General features: G+C 40.0%; 1 protein-coding gene and 2 pseudogenes across 1 annotated transcript; 2 read left to right on the top strand and 1 right to left on the bottom strand.

Moving 5' to 3' along the window:
• The first annotated feature begins 1,154 nt into the window (after window positions 1–1,154).
• LOC133898919 (probable gamma-aminobutyrate transaminase 3, mitochondrial) lies at window positions 1,155–9,254 on the top strand (annotated as a pseudogene).
• A 1,503-nt stretch (window positions 9,255–10,757) lies between these two features.
• On the bottom strand, window positions 10,758–11,515 carry LOC133899261 (protein CYSTEINE-RICH TRANSMEMBRANE MODULE 9-like). Its single transcript, XM_062340240.1, has 2 exons — window positions 11,375–11,515; window positions 10,758–11,219 (listed from the first exon to the last, which is right to left on the bottom strand). Exons 1-2 carry the CDS (start codon window positions 11,403–11,405, stop codon window positions 11,017–11,019), a joined length of 234 nt encoding a protein of 77 aa, XP_062196224.1. The 5' UTR covers window positions 11,406–11,515; the 3' UTR covers window positions 10,758–11,016.
• A 2,228-nt stretch (window positions 11,516–13,743) lies between these two features.
• Window positions 13,744–16,978, top strand: LOC133899495 (uncharacterized; annotated as a pseudogene).
• The last annotated feature ends 3,724 nt before the right edge of the window (window positions 16,979–20,702 follow it).

The following is a 20,702-nucleotide window of genomic DNA, read 5'->3' as shown; positions in this document are numbered from 1 at the left end:
TCTATGTAAAGGACCCAGACCCGGCTAACAAGGAGGAGCGCCACATGGTTCTTCAAGAAAAAAGAAGGATTGTCGGAGTGAAGAATGTTGTTGACGAGTAAGACTACAATCAATTTGATGTGATACCTCCTTTCGGAGAGGACGTTGACCTAGATCCCATGCAAGACACCGACGAACCTCCCTATGTACGTCGTGATCATAATGAAGGGCGAATCGTTAAGACAAAGTAGCTGTATTAATTACTATGTATGAATTTATTTTAGATGCAATTAATATACCTTACTTTTGTTATGGAACCTTCAGTTTCTAGTTTATGGTAGAAGATATTTTTATTATTGAGCATATTGATTTTTAATTTTTAATAATGAATTAGCAATAGCACAACCTAGCACTATTGCATGTATTACTTTTTTTTTTTATTTTTCCCGAGTGAATTTGTCCCAATTCTCATCGAGTTTCGACCGAATTTTCTGGTTTTCGCGAATATCAAAAAATCATTGGGTCTCGATTTTCAGGTGTCAAACAGTTTTTGTAAACCTTAGAGTGAAGGCCACTGACTCCAGTGGAAGGGGGGCTTGGGTGATGAGTGGATATAATGTGTTGATGCTTGCTATTGGTTAGAGAATTCCCCAAACTCTCCATAACCTCCTCAAGCGAGCTCTCCACTGTATGTGCGGCATGGCCGTCCGATTCCAATCTGACGGCCCTCATCTTCTGGTGACGTAGCTCAACAGCGTACGACAAGTGCTGACAAAGGTAAATTCATCAAAAGATCATCATAACCGACTCAGCATATCCCATATATCCAACTAAACAGAAAACTAACTCACCTTACATACTCTAATCTCACCAAATAAACAAAAAATTAGATCATCTTATCAAACACAACCAAACAGTAAATTTTACCATCACATCTTAAAAAATAGGGATAGATTTATCCTATTCAATCTTACTCTCTAACCAAACCCACTCTAAAATAATGATGCAACAATGCTAGGGATTTTATTCAATATGATCTTAAAAAAGAGATTTGATTCAATGCTAAAGCATTCTCTACGCATCTGAACCGATTGAGTGGCATCCCAACAGAACATGACGCATGAAGTTTGAAGGCAAGATAGATCGAATGTTAAGTGTTGAATGCATCTTAAGGGCTCAGGGCTCACTCAATGATAATTAGCTCACATAATCATTTCAACCTTGAAGCAAACACGACTATAGGGTTGGGTATTATTTCGACTTTAAGTGTGGTCGAACACATGCTCAATTTTGGGTTAGATTCATCGGAACTACATATGAGTGTGCGATTCCAGGGTGGACGTATCATCACGCTCCTCGGGGCCCGCCATTTTGGCTGCCGCTTGGCTGCGACAGAAACGGACGGATAAATCCCATTACGTCCCCCACCCTTGCACCTCTCACCTCCGCTTGTCGCTCTCGCTTCCTTCCAGTTCAAGAACCCGTGAAGTGAAGTGAGGAAGGTGGGCGGAAATGAATCCCGGGGAGATGATCGCCCCGCGGCTTCCTCAGATCCAATGGCGCCTCCCAGGTGATCACACCACCTTCATCTTGATCGCAGCGGCGGATTGGGAGAGGAAGATGCTATTTTTCTTTATTTGTTTCGTCCAGCAGCGTGGACATGAAGTGGAGTGGGTTTGGGTTGATGCATCGAAGTGTTTGTTTGTTTCGCGGAAATTTCAGGAGCAGTTTTTTCAACATAAAATTTGTTTGGAGGCGGAAGTGTGGAACCAGATTAGATTTTTGGCATTTCTGTTTTGTTTTTTTAGAAGACATATCCTTTTTTTAGTAATTATGGAGTAGAAAAACAGTAGAGTTGAGCAACTCCGGAGCAGCCATGGAAGAACAGTTTCTTTAAACTCTGTCTCCTCTGTGACCCAATTTTCCCGGTTTTTAAAATTCAAACTATAGTGGTTTTGTTCAAGATTACAACTTTCGTTCTGACAATCTTAATACCAGAGCTTGAGAAGATCGAAGTAATTCATAATACTGCAAATCATTAATTTTTCTTTCAGTAGTTTCTTATAGCTAGCATGTCTAATTTCTTTTTACTATTTTCCCTTTCCCTCCCTTCACGCAGTTAAGCAGCTTGACAAAATATGTGGCTAGTGCTGGAAGCTTGCATAAGACACATAGTTTTTTAGAGGCATCAGCCAGATATTACATCTCTGAACCTTCACTTCAGACCACAGAAGAGAATAGGTGTGTAAAATTTCCAACTGCAGAATAGTGACAGTTTGCTATGAGCTAGGATGTGCGGAAACATAATTGGTGTGTAATTTATTCTAATTACTCTGAAGTATTTACTTGTTTCAGGTTTAAGGGGCATAGCATGCTGGCTCCATTCACAGCTGGATGGCAGAGCACCGATTTGCATTCTCTGGTTATAGAGAGATCTAAGGTTCTGGACTGTGGCATTGTGCTAATTTCTCTTATTTATTTATTTATTTATTTATTTTTCTTACAATGCGGCAAAAATAATTTTGGAAAATAAAGTTTGGAATGTTGATTTCGATTCAAACCACAGTGATTGTCAGTTTTACCTTACATCGTGTAACTTATTTTGCAGGGTTCTTATGTTTATGATATCAATGGGAAGAAGTACATAGATGCCCTTGCAGGACTGTGTTGTACAGCTTTAAGTATATGCAAGCTGTGGTGTCAAATCTTATGATAGAATATTAGCAATTTGATGCATTATTTATAGAATGCTATTTTTATTATCTCTTATTTGTTATTTCTCCATGCTTGTAGTCATTGAATTTGACTGTGCGTGATTAAAATATATCAAAGGATTTTTTAGAGCTATCACATAGAAGGAAAATATATAACTGTGCTTGATTCAGGCAATACTTGAGACTTCCAAGTACCCAGCACCAAGAACACATCCTGGTCGCATCCACTGATTAAGCTCTTTGAAACTTTCACTTTGCTACATTTGCATGTCATTCTAGACATTATATTTATTCATTATTTTTTCTTGTTTTCAGGTGGTAATGAGCCTCGACTAGTCAAAGCTGCAACTGAGCAGCAACAACAACAACAACAACAAAGCCTTTCAGTCCCAAACAAGTTGGGGGTAGGCTAGAGATGAAACCCATAAGATCTTGCAAGTCTAGTCATGGCTCTAGCACGTGGATAGCTAACTTCCACGCACCCCTGTCCATGGCTAGTTCTTTGGTGATATTCCAATCTTTCAGATCCCTCTTTACAGACTCCTCCCATATCAAGTTTGGTCTACCTCGATCTCTCTTGACATTATCTGCACGCTTTATTCTTCCGCTATGTACAGGCGCTTCTGAGGGCCTGCGTTGTATATGCCCAAACCATCTCAAACGATGTTGGACAAGCTTCTCTTCAATTGGTGCTACACCAACTCTATCACGTATGTCATCATTTCGAACCCGATCCTTTCTTGTGTGGCCACATATCCATCTCAGCATGCGCATCTCCGCTACACTCAACCGTTAGACATGTCGCCTTTTAGTTGGCCAACATTCTGCGCCATACAACATCGCATGTCTAATTGCCGTCCTATAGAACCTGCCTTTTAGCTTCTGTGGTACTCTCTTGTCGCAGAGGACGCCGGAAGCTTGGCGCCACTTCATCCATCCGGCTTTGATTCAATGGCTCACATCTTCATCGATTTCACCATCCTTCTGCAGCATCGACCCCAAATATCGAAAGGTATCCTTCTGAGGTATCACCTGCCTGTCAAAGCAAACCTCATCCTCCTCGTGCCTAGAAATACTAAAATCGCACCTCATGTACTCAGTTTTAGTTCTACTAAGCCTAAAACCCTTCGACTCCAAGGTCTGTCTCCACAGCTTCAACTTTCCATTTACCTCCGTCCTACTATCGTCGACTAGCACCACATCATCTGCAAAGATCATACACCATGGGATATCACCTTGTATATCCCTTATGACCTCATCCATCACCAAAGCAAAAAGATAAGGGCTCAAAGCTGACCCTTGGTGCAGTCCTATTCTAATTGGAAAATCATTGGTGTCACCATCGCTTGTCCGAACACTTGTCACAACATTATCGTACATATCCTTGATAAGGGTAATATACTTTGTTGGGACTTTGTGCTTCTCTAAGGCCCACCACATAACATTCCGCGGTATCTTATCGTAGGCCTTCTCTAAGTCAATGAACACCATATGCAAGTCCTTCTTTTGCTCCCTGTATCTCTCCATAAGTTGTCGTACCAAGAAGATAGCTTCCATGGTCGACCTCCCAGGCATGAAACCAAACTGATTTTTGGTCACGCTTGTCATTCTTCGTAAGCGGTGTTCAATGACTCTCTCCCATAGCTTCATCGTATGGCTCATCATCTTAATCCCACGGTAATTAGTACAACTTTGAATATCCCCCTTATTCTTGAAGATTGGTACTAATATACTCCGCCTCCATTCTTCGGGCATCTTGTTTGCCCACAAAATGAGGTTGAAAAGCTTAGTTAGCCATACAATTGCTATGTCTCCAAGGCATCTCCACACCTCAATAGGGATACCATCAGGGCCCATTGCCTTGCCTCCTTTCATCCTCTTTAAAGCCTCTTTGACCTCAAACTCCTGAATCCTTCGTACAAAACGCCTGTTGGCATCATCAAAGGAGTCGTCCAGCTCAATGGAAGAGCTCTCACCTCCGCCATTGAACAATTGGTCGAAGTACTCTCGCCATCTATTCTTAATCTCATCTTCCTTCACCAGAAGTCGATCTGTCCCATCCTTGATGCATTTGACTTGGTTGACATCCCTCGTCTTCCTCTCACGGATCTTGGCCATCTTATAGATGTCCCTTTCCCCTTCCTTCGTGTTTAACCGCTGGTAGAGGTCCTCATACGCCCGACCTCTTGCTTCACTCACTGCTCGCTTTGCGGTCTTCTTCGCCACCTTGTACTTCTCTATGTTGTCAACACTCCTGTCCAAGTGTAGGCGTTTGAAACATTCTTTCTTCTCCTTGATAGCCTTCTGGACATCCTCGTTCCACCACCAGGTATCTTTCGCTTCGCTTCTACTTCCCCTCGTCACCCCAAACTCCTCGGAAGCCACCTTCGCAAGTCGCCATCTTTATCCACATATTGTTTGCATCACCTCCTTCCTCCCAAGAGCCCTCCTTAATTACCCTCTCCTTGAAAGCTTGAGCCGCTTCCCCCCTGAGCTTCCACCACTTCGTTCTAGCGACTTTAGCGCGCTTATCCCGCTGAACACGTATCCGGAAGCGGAAGTCAGCCACCAAAAGCTTATGTTGAGGGACAACACTCTCTCCAGGTATCACCTTACAATCTAGGCAAGCACGCCTGTCTTCTCTTCTCGAGAGGACGAAATCGATCTGGCTAGAGTGTTGGCCACTACTAAAGGTCACTAGATGGGATTCCCTTTTTTTAAAGAGGGTGTTTGCTACGATCATGTCGTAGGCTAGAGCAAAGCTTAAGAGATCCTCTCCTTCTTGATTCCTGCTTCCATAACCAAAGCCCCCATGCACCCCCTCGAAACCTGTGTTACATGTACCCACGTGGCCATTGAGGTCTCCTCCTATGAAGAGCTTCTCGCCAATAGGTACACTCCTAACCATGTCCTCCAGGCCTTCCCAGAATTTCCTCTTGGTGCTCTCATTGTGGCCTACTTGAGGGGCATACGCGCTGATAACATTGAGAACTAAGTCCCCAACGACCAGCTTGACCAGGATAATCCGGTCCCCTTGCCTCTTGACGTCTACCACTCCATACTTGAGGCTCTTGTCGATCAAGATGCCTACTCCATTTTTATTTGTAGTTGTCCCCGTGTACCACAGCTTGAAGCCGGTATCCTCCACCTCCTTCGCCTTCTGTCCTTTCCATTTGGTTTCTTGGACGCATAGGATATTAACCCGTCTCCTCACCGCTGTATCAACTAACTCCCGTAGCTTACCCGTTAGGGACCCTACGTTCCAGCTACCTAAGCGGATCCTACTTGGCTCGGCTAGCTTCCTTACCCTTCGCACTCGTCGAGTCAAATGCGAAGACCCTTGCTCATTTTTCACTACACTCGGGCGCCGATGTAGCGCGCCACTAAGGATGCGACGACCCGATCCTTGCCCACTTATCACCGTATCCAGATCAAGATACGGCGCGCCACCAAGGGGGTGACGGCCCGGCCCTTGCTCATTTAACACCACATCCGGGTTCCAATGTGGCGCGTCGCTAAGAGGGTTACGCCCCAACGATTTTCTTTCGGGTTTCATCTCCATAAGAGTGGCTGAGTTTTATGTTGGCTCGCCAAGCCTATCACAACCCTCCTCCTTTACCCGGGCTTGGGACCGGCTATGTCGAGACAACATAGGCGGAGTTCAAAGCTGCAACTGAGCAATTAAACAAATTACCCTTCTACCACTCCTTTTGGAACACCGTACCACAAAGCCCTCATTGGTACGTACTTTTGATATTTCATTGTCCTCGTGACAATAATAAATGCCACATTTTGTTTTGTTAATGATGATTTTGTTGTTTCAATATGAGAAATCTAGTTGAAATATGCCTTCGTTTATTTGTGATAAGTGATTGATATTGGTATTTATTTGGTTTGATGATCTTCAATTTTGCATGAGCTTTGATGTGATTTGAATTGATTTGGGATTTTATTTGAACATATTGATTATGGACTAACTGGAATTGGAGTTGGAGATATATGTTTGCTTGTCTCATGGTGTGCAGGTGATGGATGCAATTTGAGGATCGATGGCGGGATGATCGAGACCAAGCGAAGTTCTTGGTGCCGAACAATCAAGGAGGCCAGGTGAAGTCAAAGGTCAAGGAAAACATGGAAGGTGGATTGAGATAGTTCTTAGGAGCAATATATAGAGAGTACATGAGACAGTACATAATAATGACTCTAGTAACCTAACCTATACGTAATGAATAATGACTTTATATTTCTAATAGTATGGAGCTGAATGTTAGTCAACTAAAAGGCGACATGTCCATCAGTTAAGTAGAGCAGAGATGCGTATGTCGTGATGAATAGGTGGTCATACACGAAAGGATCATATCTGAAATAATGATATATGTGATAGGGTAAAGGTAGCGTCAATTGAAGAAAAGCTTGTTCAATATCCGCTAAGATGGTTTGGACATACCCAACAGAGGCCTCAGGAGTTATCTGTATATAGCAGGATACCAATGCGCGCTGATAATGTGAAGGGAGGTAGGAGTCAACCAAACTTAATATGGGAGGATTCTGTAAAGAAAGACTTGAAGGAATAGAATATCTCAAAGAACTATCTATAGATAGAAACGTGTGAAAGTTAACAATCCACGTACCAGAACCATGACTTATGCATCAATTTTCTGTTACCGTTATTACTATTATTTTTTTACTATTACTAGTACTTTTATTTATTATTGTTTTATCATCATCTTTTTAGTTGAATATTATGATTTTCATCTCTACTCTACCCCAACTTGCTTGAGACAAAGACTTTGTTGTTGTTGTCGTCATGTACTCTACCCAACTTTTTTGATCTTGTGAAATTTTGTTCCTTCTCAACAGATTCAAGCAGTTCTCAAGAAGTATGACATCTTGTTAATCGTAGATGAGGTAATATAAGACTCCCCAGCAAAAAAGAACATCAAATTATAGATTCATATGAGGATATTTTCTAGGTGCGGAAGTTACTAAGCATGTTATTGTGGGGGACCATTAAACCAGATCTTGTCTCCATTGCCAAGGTTAGTTCAGCGTAGAGCGCTTATTAGTTACAGAGAACTTTTCCTTTTTTTATGAACTGTCAGAGGAGAACTTAATTCCTATTTTTCTAACAGGCTCTTTCTTCTGCCTACATGCAAGTGGAGCAATTCTTGTTAGCCCAGAAATAACTGATGTAATTTATTCGCAGAGCAATAAACTTGGTAAAGCTAATCCCATCGTGTGAACTAGTTTTTCTATTGCTACTATATTGACAAGCGCCATAATTGTTTGTTTAAGGTTCTTTTGCTCATGGCTTTACATACTCGGGGCATCCAGTTTCCTGTGCTGTTGCCATAGAAACCTTGAAGATTTATAAGTAAATCACACTTTCCATAACGTTGAAAATTCCTCCTATTATACTATGTATGTATCATTCCCATAATTGCTATTAGTGAAAGGAATAGTATCGGACATATTAACATAATTGCTCCAAGGTTCCAGGAGGGAAATCAAGGCCTTCTCAGGAAGCCTAGTTGTCGGGGAGGTGCATGTCTATCTTATATCTTCTTACATAAATGTATCTTTTTTAATAACTGTTTGGAGTTTCTTTCTTGTTTATACATATACTTTATATGCTCCTCTACGCAGATATGTGGTCTGGGACTGATACATGGAACTGAATTTGTCGGCAACAAATCACCAAATGATCCATTCCCAGCTGAATGGGGTTTGTACTTTCATGACTGCATGTTTTTATTTTCTTTTTTGACGAATTTACATGATCGAAAATCCTACTTTTCTAGTACCAAAATTGTTCGCAGAAAGCCCATTTTCTAGTGGAATACTATACATAGGAAAATTGGTTATTACTTCTGACATAGGTAAAGTTAGTAATGCACTTATAATCCATTAATCTAGTATTCTAGGCATTCAAATCTCGGTTGGAGAAACTATTGCACAATGGTTGGTGGAACCTTATGAATTTAAATGTGTAATTTCAGGTGTTGGCTCAATCTTTGGTGCTGAGTGCGAGAAGCGCGGGATGCTTATCAGGGTGGCTGGGGATAGCATTATGGTGTCACCCCCACTGATAATGACTCCCGATGAGGTTGAAGAAGTAAGATTACGTATTTTACATTATCTAATCTCTTTCGCGAAACTGATGGGTTCAATTAACAACACAAAACTAAATCCTAACTGAACTTTCAGATCATTAGCAAATTCGGTGATGCCCTGAAGGGCACAGAGGAATTTGCAGAGCTCAAATCCAGAAGAATTAGTCGATGCCATATGTTGTAACGGTGGTCGCTGATGGTGATGAAAATGATGCACAGAGTAATTTCACAGCTAATGACAACAATGCGCTGGAACTTCTATCTTCTGTGCAGAATGACCATTGGTTTTTTTTTTTTTTTATCAAGCAATGGGGAATACAGCCATTGTTTTCTTAATCAGAGTAGCAAAACCCTTGACTTTTTTCACTGTCTCCATGTACTGTTGTAAGTAGGGTTGTAATCAGATCGGGTATGGACGGATAAAACTGATCCTATATCATATCCTATATTTTTTCCTTAGAGTCAGATACGGATAATCTCGGTCACTAATACGGATTGAATATATGAGAAGTCAAATGCAGATAATGTCAATCAAAGATATTTCTTTGGATATTAAATAAAAGTAACAATCATATATATATATATATCACATATTTAATGATTGTTGACCATTTCATATGTCCATAACTCAACTACATTAACGATCCAATAAGTAAATTAGCAATATGCTCCCATGGAAGCAATCATGTCCCTAATTTTTGGCACAGTAAAGACTTTATATGAAAAAAATATCTACTATAAATATGTAGATGTCATCGAAGAGCTACAATTTTTATGTAAAGATCATCTCCATACAATTTCATATGAAAAAGTTATAAGCTTCGGAAGATAGGCTCAGATAGTCGTCGAATAGTCTTCGTTTATATCCAATTTTATTATCGGATATCAGATGATGCATGTCTCTCTATATTTAAATCTGATATTCGATACAACTATCTGACTCAAACTCCGGTATCCAAAAAATTCCAGAATATCTGATTTTTCGCTCTGAAATATTATCTGAAACCATTCGAACAATTGGAAAATATCCGGCCCATTTTCAACCCTAGTTTCAGGTGTTACGCTGCTACAATTTAAGCAAATAATGCGCTGCAGTCCGGCCAATTTGTCAGCTAAAGAAACAAATTAGGGGCTCCATTTGTTTGTTAAATTATATATCATTTTCTGATGTGATGTCCAAGGTAAAGTGATAACTATTGCTCTGTATTGGTTGTTTGGAGTAGATATGCAAAGCCAATATGTCATCACCTTTGGAAACTACTGCATGGAAACCTCATAGCTATGGTCGCCAACGATCCAGGTTGTCATCGTCAACTTCGTTACTTCTGATGACTGAGAAGTAGATAGCTTTTTTTTTTAAGTAGGATCATACTTGAGGCTATGAGGCCTGTAGTGCTTGTCTCATTGCCTGTGATGGGTTAGGTGCTTATGATGTTTGGGTTTGGTTTGGAATTTTGGAGCTTTGCCGCGTTAGGTGGCCTGCTCTTGTTGACTTGAAGTTGGGATTGGTCCATGTCGGATGCAAATTAATGTGCATGAAATTAATTCCTGTTTTCTTCTGGACAGTTTGTTGTGATTTTCTTGATGATTATTATTATTCCGAGTTGAATTCATTTGATATATAATGTTCCTCTGCATTGACCACCATGAAACATGGTCAAATCCAACTTCTTTTGTCGTTGAAAATATTAATCATCCAGCTGTTTAGTAGGAAATCAAATCCCCTCCAGGTGGTAGCGGCCAGTGGTGCTGGATTTAATTAAAATCCCCCCCCCCCACCCATCCAAATGCTGGTAGATTTAAGACAGGCTTGTTTTGGTTCACGGTCACATCTGCCTATCTCACAAGTTAGATAAGTTTGATCACTTTAGATATAAATAGTTGTGGTAAGATGCCATTAGGCTAGCTGAAGTGTGACGTCAAATTTCATAGCCACGCGGCAACTTTAGAGTATCAACCAAACATACCTTACATATTGATAGTGTTAATCTTTATTGGTTTTCAAGAAGCGAATTCAGCGTTATTATAAAAGTAATGTCAAATAACATAGAACAGACTAGATATAACACTCAACTGGATATAACCACACCAATAAAGATTAACACTATCAATATGTAATGTAACACATATAGCACGGCGTGATCATCAACTCAGCATGCCCTGGTCATGGCGCGCGAGCAGCTGCCGGCCGGCCGGTCTCCTTGTCGTCCTCAGAAACACATGTCGAGGAGGCAGCAGCAGCAGATGGCAGCACAGCATCCTTTCCAGAAGCCGTCGCCGCCGCGGCTCGTGGTCTCCTGCTGCTTCTGCTGGCCGTACGCGCCGCCGTCCTGGGTCGGCGGGTACGCCGGCGGCGGCGCGACGTAGGCCTGCTGGCCCGGCGGAGGGTACGCGGTGCCCGGCGGCGGGTAGCCTGCACAGAAACAACTTACAAGTGTTAATCACGGACACCATTAACAACACGGAGCTAAAGAGATTTGCAAACATCTCGAACGTTTTCCCGGGCTGTAACAGCAGAATCAATCCAAAGCGGGAAAACAAAGAAAGAAATTGCATCGAGCGCAGCACCTGTGCCAGGGGGAGGAGCTTGGTAGCTCATGATCACTGGTCCTCTCTGGCTCGATGCGAGTAGCAAGCACGAACAGCACAGGCAGCAGAAGAAGAAGAAGCTGGGGCGGGTGGATGATGGCGAGCGCTCGATCCCCTTTATATAGAGGAGCCTGCAAATACGCGTGACTCCGATCTCTTGATTGCTTAGACGCGTCGTCAGGCCCGGCCCTGCGCAAGGGTGGCGGATCTGCATCCTCTAACTTCAGCCGTGTGAAGTCAGAGATACACAGTATACCGAGTTCTGGGTGAACAGTATTTTAGAGCCGGTTACTGTTTATCAAATACTGTAGCATCAGATCTGAACTGTTTACTTTTAATCAATAGGTCAGATCTATTGAAGTCACTGACTTTACAGATCAGTGAAGTCAAAGGATCTCAATTCAGGGACAATAGGGGCGACCGCCCAGAGCCCAACCAATATGGGGCCATCTTAGCTACCGAATACTATATTAGTACTAGTATTTTGGCTAAGCAAGTTGAGTAGAATTTTGTTAATTTGTTCACGTTTTCTAAATTTCAGACTCTAAAATTTAGGAAGATTCATTAGACGATGGTACCGCTACATCGATGAGGGTGAGGATGAGGGGAGAGGGCTTTGTGGTTGTTGGTGTGCTCCCTGGATTTAGAGGGATGTCCAGAGAAGCAGATCAAATCAGCGAGACGAGCACAAGCACGAGGGTAGGGCGAGTGGAGATGAGACGACTGGTGGGTGAGGTGGGGGTAGGGGCGAGCGGAGACGAGAGGTTGCCGAGGGAGGGGTGGTGGCTGTGGATCCGGTGACGGGTCTGCTGTCGGAGACGGCGGGAGGAGGGCGGAGGTAGAGGAGCGAGCCAGCGTTGGGCGGCGTTGGTTGAAGAAGCGAGTGCAACAGACGCCGGACGGATAGAGGTTGAAGAAAGGCTGCAAGCCACATACTTCGCCTGAAAAAAAAAGTCAAGCATCTGAAAAAAAACCGCCTTATTTGTTTCCTCTTCCCACCACATATGTTCTTTTTTGTTTTAATTAGCGCAAAGTCAAACAAAGAAGGCCATGTTATGCATCGTGCAGCAACAACTCTAATTCTCATGGTGTTACATTTAAGAGGTTGTGTTTTAATTAACGCAAAGTCAAACAAAGTCAAATGTTTCTTTACACTCATTTAAGTCCTAAACTCGTGTGCTTGTTTTTTTGTTTTTTAATTTCTTTATAACTGGTATGATCTAATTATGGTTTTTATCCTAATAAATGATAAAAAAGAGCAATCCTACATGATTTACAATCCTACCGCTCATCTCAAGAAGCTATTTAAGTTTTTTTTTTTGAAAATACATGTAGTATTGGCCTAAACACATGTAGTAGAGACTATAACCATGGCTGCGACTATAGTGTCGTCCATATTATACCAACGAGTTACTTGCTACTAATGTGAGGTCTACACCAAATGACGATTACATTCAACGTATTTTTCAATATTTACATGCACATACACTAAGTATTTGGCTGTGATCACATGTCACCCAATTTTCAAAATGGAGACCAATACTTTAGTAGCAATTTTTTTGTCTGTCATGAAGGTCTACAAATAAGAATTCAATACTCATATTGAATTTTATTTTGCATTATTACAACATTTCTATGATCTTTAATTTACTTTCCATGTTGGAAATAGCTCATATCATCAACAAAGATTTCCAGGAACTTGTGTTAGATGGTCATAACCATCGAACATGGGTAATGGATATCAAGATCTCTATGACATCCTGAGGTTTCATTTCAGCCATCACTGAACCTCTACATGATGCCTCAGTGATACCTGAAACAACCAAATATAGAGCCTTATAATCTTAAGGGATCATCTCCATCTGGATCTGAAAAATGAATACCTGATGGGAGAAGATCCACCTACTCTTTGGACATCTCTCAAAGAGCGTTATGATCAGCAAAAAGTTGTGATCCTGCCTGAAGCAACTCGTGAATGGTTGTACATATAGTTTCAAGATTTCAAATCTATGGCAAGTACAATTCAGTTGTTCATAAGATTTGCTCAAAGTTGTGTTTCTGCGATCAGCATGTCTCCAATGCGGATATAATTGAGAAGATATTGTCTACATTCCTGCCAGCCAATAGGGTATTACAGCAGTAGTATCACACCTAAAAGTACACTAAGTATTCTAAATTAATCTATACATTACTCCAAGGAAAACATGATGACCTTCTTATAAAGAATCATCAACAACGCCCTACGAGTGCGACTCCACTGTATGAAATAAATGCTAATATTCAAAATACAAACAAGTTTGGTGGTCATAAAAGACACCAAAATATGTTCCACGGGAAGTGGCAGCGCAATGACAAGTGGATTTCAAAAAAGGAAAGACAAATTTAAGAAGCAAGACCAGAATGACAAGCTTCAAGATTGTCTAAAATGTGGTGCTACAAATCATCATACAAAGAAATACAGTACCCCTAAACATTTGGTTGATCTCTACCAGAAATCTATTGGCAAAGGCAGACAAGTACAAGGGGAAAAGTTTGAAGCACACTTTAACATGAAACTTGTCAGCATCTTCTATATATAAACGCAGTCGCGTTCCAGCCTTCTAGTGCTATCCACATCATCTACTTCTTTTGAACTGCCGGATCGTGCAATTATAAGATGTGGACCGTCTAATCACGCATGTATGAGCCACACTACCTCACAGCCTTCGTGAGACTTCAAGGAGTTGCTCGGATCGCTGCCGCCTTCTTCTCCCCAGCATACCTCCCCACCTCCCTCTCCTTGCGCCGCAGCGGCGCTGCTACCTCCCCCTGTTGCTGCATCGCCTCCCTCCCTCTTCCTCACCTTGCTTCTTCTCACCGCCGCCTCCTCCTCCCGCTCCTCCCGATTCCATCCCTAGCCACGCCCATCTCCACCTCCCGTGCTCACAGTCTCCTCTAACTCCCCCAAACATGTGACCTCCACCTCCTCCTCTTCTGTCGGCAGTGGCAACCCCGAGGAGGAACCGCCTGTCCTGCCGCTCCATTTTCATCTGTTGTTTGGTGGTAGGATTGCTTGGTTCTTCCGCCTAAATTCTTGTCTCAGCTCCCCTGTGACCTTCGTCTCATCATTTTTTTTTACTATTCTACTAGCTCAAAGGATATAATTCAATAGACAATATTCACAACAGTTACATTGAATGCCAATATATAGTAACTGATATGCCTTGTTGATTTGATTCAACAATATTTTGTTTTCCTTTTGTGAAGCTCAATGATGCAGCATTTGATCTCTCCAATGGGCCAGTTCTTGATGATGTGGGTATTAAATAATTCAGTAATTGGATATGCGAAAGGTTTCTGTGCAACCACACTTACAATGCTCTTATAATGCTCTTGAACCTAGCGAGAGCATGGGAGATGGTCGACACATCAACGTCAAATAATCTTGCAAAACAGCCTGCCATCAATGGAGCCCTACTAGACGGCTGGTGCCAAATCAGGTACGGATTGTGTCCATATGATATTGTCAATTCTCGTGTTTTGTTCAACTTGATTTCTTGATTGAAGGTTGCTTTGCTGTTTACTTTACATAGTGTAGCATGGTGTTAGCTGAAAGGAGGTTTCAGTGAATGGGACAATACGATAAGGGAGAGCTCAAGACAGTTAGTCACTTGCTCATTATTCATGCTACTATTCCTTGAATATTTTTTTAAATCTGCTCATTTCTGGCTAACTACCTGATGATCTGACTCAAACATAACACAAACATTGATATTATGATTGGGTTAGTAATCAAATTGGTTCCACATCAAACATTTCGGTAAAAAGTCGATTCTGATGGGACCAAAAAAATCTAGAATGTGGACTATCACTAACAGAATCTAACCTGTGAATAACTGTCAAAGTCATCCTATCATGGTGCCTCAGTTGATAAGCATTGCTTCTGTCTCATTACTAAATTCCCTTGTATCAGTGAATATCAAAAGGCTGACTAGGTTGTGTTGATAGTAAAAAATGGCATAGCTAGAATTTTTGTGAATACCAGATGGTCCGATGTTTAGACCGTGTCATCAACGGAACATCCGGTGGGTAGAATAGGTCAGTGCGAGCGAATTGCAGAAGGTTTCAACCTAGTTAAGCATGCCGCATGTTTTGGTGTTCATAATTTTGTTCTCACCGGAATATCCGGTGCTTAGTCCGAGTTCGAGAATTTTCAACATATCGGAACATCCGATATAAGGATCGGAACTTTCGATTAATCATTTTTGGTCGAACCAAGAGGTCCATACTTGGAAAAATCAGACCTTCTGACTATATCGGAACACCTAATTAAATATTTTTTCCAATAGAGAGGCCGATGTTTCAAAAAATTGGACCTTCCAATATGGACCGGAACATCCAATATTCCCGATCAGAACATCTGATCCAGCATAGATCCGAATTTTAGAACGAGATAGAGTCTAAATTGAATACATGTTTTGATAGATTTCGATTCAAAATGGGGTAAGACCAGCCCTTACTATAAATATAAAGGGCCATGGCTGATTGAGAAGAGACAATATCCAATCGAACAAACTACAATTTACTTTATCTTTCTTTTTATCCATTTGCCCTAATTCTCTTTTCCAACCTCCATTGCTATTCGTTCTTGATCTCGACGACCAAGGATAAGCCACCGACCATCTACACTCTGATGGGGTACCTCCTGACCGTAGGTGACGATGAAGGTCCAATGGTACAGCGCAACAACTAGGGTTTCCTAGGCGCTGCCTGCTAGATTGCAAAGATCAGAAGTTCCGATTGGGCCGATCAGAACATCCGATCCAGCCAGAAAGTTTTGGTTCATTTCTCACATGAGATGCTTAGTGTTTGGCGTGTCACCTTTACGCGTCAACAACTTGAATATCCAAATGTAACATGCTTTTGCAGTGCTTTTGTAGATTGCTGAAACAATGATCAAGAATGGTAAGCTACAATTGAAATGCCCAGTGATTCAATCTTATGTGTAGGCTATGAAAGAAAAGAGAAAGATGAAGGTAAGGGTTTCTCTGCATTTTTTGACCCTTAGGTGAACTGTGAACATGGATTAATTCTCATCCCATGGTCTTGGCAGTTTGGATAACTTGGGTTTGAATTGATAACTGAAAAGGCTAATATTGGTGCTGCAGTTGTAACGGTTTCCTGGTAACATTGAGACTCGCACATCATTTCTTCTCTTGAAAGTACAATTTCAAGTTAACTGGATTAATATTAGTCAATTGTCATGTATACATGTGAAGACGGATGGTTGATTGATGGTAGATATAATACTAATGTTTGCTTTTCATGTGGCTACATATTATACTTTGACATGATTCTCTATTGAAATATTTGTCTAAGTTATGTGCAATTAGTCAACACCATTAATCAAATAGATATTTTAGTTGTATCCAATGATCCGGTGTATTATCCGTTTTTCATATATTTCAAGTTATTTGCCAAATGTAATGGGTCTACATTTCATAACTCTAGCTATTGCTTGGCAGCTGCTGTTAGCAATGCCATTAATTCGCCTAATGTTCTTTTATTTCATAATCCTAGGGGCAGTTGAGTGATTCAATGTAGCATATCAAGTAGATTCTATCCATATGCTTAGCATGGCAGGTGAAATTTTAGAGAATAATGACAGGCTTTCCACCAGCCGTTGTTCAAGGGAATATGGTCAAGCATTCACACTACTACAAAAACTACTTTTTGGACACCTAAGGTGTCTTTCCACATATGGCTCATATGACAAACCGCTTGAGCAATTTTCAGAGGTGGCCGATATAAGAAGCTGCCTATATAAAGGTCATTTCTAGAGGTGGTTCAAAAGGTTATTTTCAGAGATAGTTACTTATATGAACCACCTCTAGTAATATGATGATTACTATAGGTGGACCTTATAAGCAACCGCTTGTGTAAAATATTATTTTTAAAGGTGGTTCTTTATGTGAACCGGCTCTAGTAATGGGATAATTATCAGAGGCAGATCATAAAAGAAATCATCTGTGTAAAATATCATTTTCAGAGGTAGTTTCTTATATGAACCGCCTCTGATAATGGGATATCATTTTCAGAGACGGTTCCTTATATGAACCGCTTCTGGTAATAGATGTCAGCTTATTTTGAAAAATTTATAACTTTTTCATACGAAGTTGTATGAGGACAAACTTTATATGAAAATTATAGCTCTCAACGAGATCTACAACTTTGTAGTTGAAAACTTTTTTATTTAAAATCATTTATATGTCTAAATAATCATTTAAAGTTTCAGACATAAGAGATCAAAAGAAGTGCATATGCTATTGTTACCACAAGTCCTATTAACACATGCAACTCAAAAATAAGGAGAAGAAAAAAATACTACTAACTCCAACATCTCCAACAAGATTAACAAGAAGAAGATCAAAGACCCCCACTATCTTCTAAAGAAGAAGAAAGATGACAAGTTAGTGGCCTACAACATTGGAATGCAAGATAGGTGAGGGACCAATCATTTGTGTGTTAAAGAATTTCATTATAATATAAAGGACTGTAAAAAGGTTTGGATTCCTAAAACAACTTTGAGTCCAAGGGATTCGGGAGGATTTGAAGACTTGGATTACAGAAGTAATAGTAATAACAATCACATATGCACTCATTTTGATCTCTTATATCTAAAACATTAAATGATTATTTGAATATCTAAATAATTTCAAATGAAAAATTTTCAACTACAAAGTTGTGGATCTCGTCGAGAGATATAATTTTCATATAAAGTTTGTCCACAATCCAACTTTTTATAAAAAGTTATAATTTTTTTAATATAAACTATGATCTATTATGAAACCACCTCTGGTAATATATAATAACTTATCTTAAAAAGTTTATAATTTTTTCATATGAAGTCAGATGGGGACAAACTTTATATAAAAATTATAGCCCTCGATGAGATATACAACTTTTTAGTTATAAAGTTTTTGATTTAAAGTTATTTAGATGCCCAAATGACCATCTAAAGTTTTGGTAAATAAGGAACAACACAAAAGCATATCATATTACCATTAGCAAACACTCTATAGTGGGATGGTAAGACAGCTTCGCACAAAGGGGCATGTTCTGGGTTCGATTCTCAATAACCGCACGCACGGATATTTCGCGGCCGTGACTTGTGACTTGCGACTTGCGACAGCGCGACCGTGGAATTCCTTGAGTGATCTTTTTTTTGGGTATTTTTAGGCCAAAAAAGTCGATTCGAGGACCAACTACCACAGGTGGTCCGCTTAAGGAACCACATGTAGTAATCAGTTTTCACAGATGATCTCTTTTGTGTTTGTGGAAATTGTCTATTTTCACAAGCCTCCGACCAAAGGCGGGTGGCTAAACGCCTCTGTAAATGAGTTACCACCTGCCTCCGAAAATTGTTTTTTATAGTGTTATTAAGGTTCTGTTTACTTTTAATTTTCAACATTCTAGCCTTCCTGCCACCACCAAAATGTAGCACGAATAGCTTTTAAGTTGTTTCCTAAATGATGGAGACCAGTCGTTTATGTTGACTTCTCCATAGTCCTTTAGAATAGATGGTGGAGAAATTAAATTGCATTCTGTATAATTGAACCAGGTAGATCAACCCCAACAAATCCATGGGAACTAAGTTCTTTTTGATTATTAATAAGCATTAAGAAAGTCAACCAAAGTAGAGGATTTCAAAAATCAATACTAGATTTTGTTCCTACAGCATCTCCAGCTGGGTCATAGCACCACATTAATTGTTGATTGTTGTAGAATATGACTAATTTTTTACTTAGCTTTTAAGTAGCTGTTTGCAGTTTGAGCATCTTTATTAAACAATACACATAATCTAACATAAAATATTTTATTCAAAATATTATAGACTTATTGCACACTCCTACCTTGGCGACGGGCCATTTGGCGTGCCAACGACGCACTATTTTCTAGTGTTATTCTAAAGATGTTCCTCCCGAACATGACAAGAACATGACTCTGCCAAAGCAGGATGACTTCCTCAATTAAGACGATATGCTTGTAGAATTTACTTCCCAAGATTTGTTTGGAGACATGCAATAGATTTCTCCAAATCCTCATATTGTTATTAGCCAGCCCCACTACATGTTGTAATCTATATTTGTCATTATGTATTATATCTCACAATGATACTCAATAATATTTGTATGTATTGTATATATGAATCAATTCTTAATGAATTTTTCAATACATAGATTTTACAGGAGTCAACCAGATGGAGGAGGAAGTTTGTTTAGTGGATAGGTGTACCACTAATATAATATTAAGAGAGACAAAGTATTTACACACTATTAAACAGAGGCCAGAAAATATTATGACCATCATTGGATGCGATGCGTTGATTGTCGGTTACAACAAAACCGCAATTACTCTCCTAATAGATATTTAAATTGTAATCGAGGATACTCTTTTGTATCCTGATTCAACTCGCATCCTATTGAGATATAAATATATCCGTCAAAATAGTTTCTATATTGAAACCCATAATGACAAGAATGATGGATATCTCTTCATCACAAAGAATAATGGACATGACAAACAAGTGCTTGAGAGAATTCTTTCATTGTCCTCTGGACTGTACTACACAAACATTAAACTCGTACCACATATTGCACTCAAGATAATTTTTTAGAATCTTAATAAATTCAAGACATGCCATAATTGCCTTGGTCATTTTGGAACAGGGATGATGCAAAAAATTATTGAATTCTATTAGTCATAATATGGTAAAATTCTCAAAATCTTTAGATTTTGTTTGCATCGTATGTGCCATAGAGAAATTAATTTTAAGACCCTCCTACCTTAAAATTAAAAATGAACCACTCAATTTCCTTGAACGCATTCAAGACAATATATGTGGTCCAGTTAGGCCATTAACTGGACCATTCCGATACTTTATGGTCCTCATAGATGCATCTACAAGATGAACACATGTGTCTTCTATTAACAAGGGACCATGCATTCACCAAATTGATTGCTCAAATTATTAAATTACAAGCACATTATCCTAACAATAGGATAAAATCCATAAGAATGGATAATACCACTGAATTTATTCCACGGGTATTCAATGATTATTGTATGTGCACGTACAAAATGGTATGGCTAAATCTCTTATTAAAAGAGCAAAATTGATTGCAAGACCATTATTGCAAAATTGCAACTTACCAACCACATGTTGGGATCATGCGGTTCTGCATGCCGTAGACTTGATTCAACTGTGACCAACTACATATCATATTGCTTTCCCATTGCAGTTAGTACATAAAAATCAACCAAACAT

This window comes from Phragmites australis, chromosome 18 (genome assembly GCF_958298935.1).
Source record: "Phragmites australis chromosome 18, lpPhrAust1.1, whole genome shotgun sequence".
Lineage (NCBI taxonomy): Eukaryota > Viridiplantae > Streptophyta > Magnoliopsida > Poales > Poaceae > Phragmites > Phragmites australis.
Note: the sequence above shows the minus strand (reverse complement) of the source record. Positions and strands in the feature narration are given on the sequence as shown.

What these genes read in the sequence shown, in the direction of transcription:
- LOC133899261 (XM_062340240.1), bottom strand. Translation starts at nt 11,405, where the DNA reads ATGAGCTACCAAGCTCCTCCCCCTGGCACAG. An exon ending in AGCTCCTCCCCCTGGCACAG is followed by an intron (nt 11,220 to 11,374) that starts GTGCTGCGCTCG and finishes GTTTCTGTGCAG; the next exon opens with GCTACCCGCCGCCGGGCACC.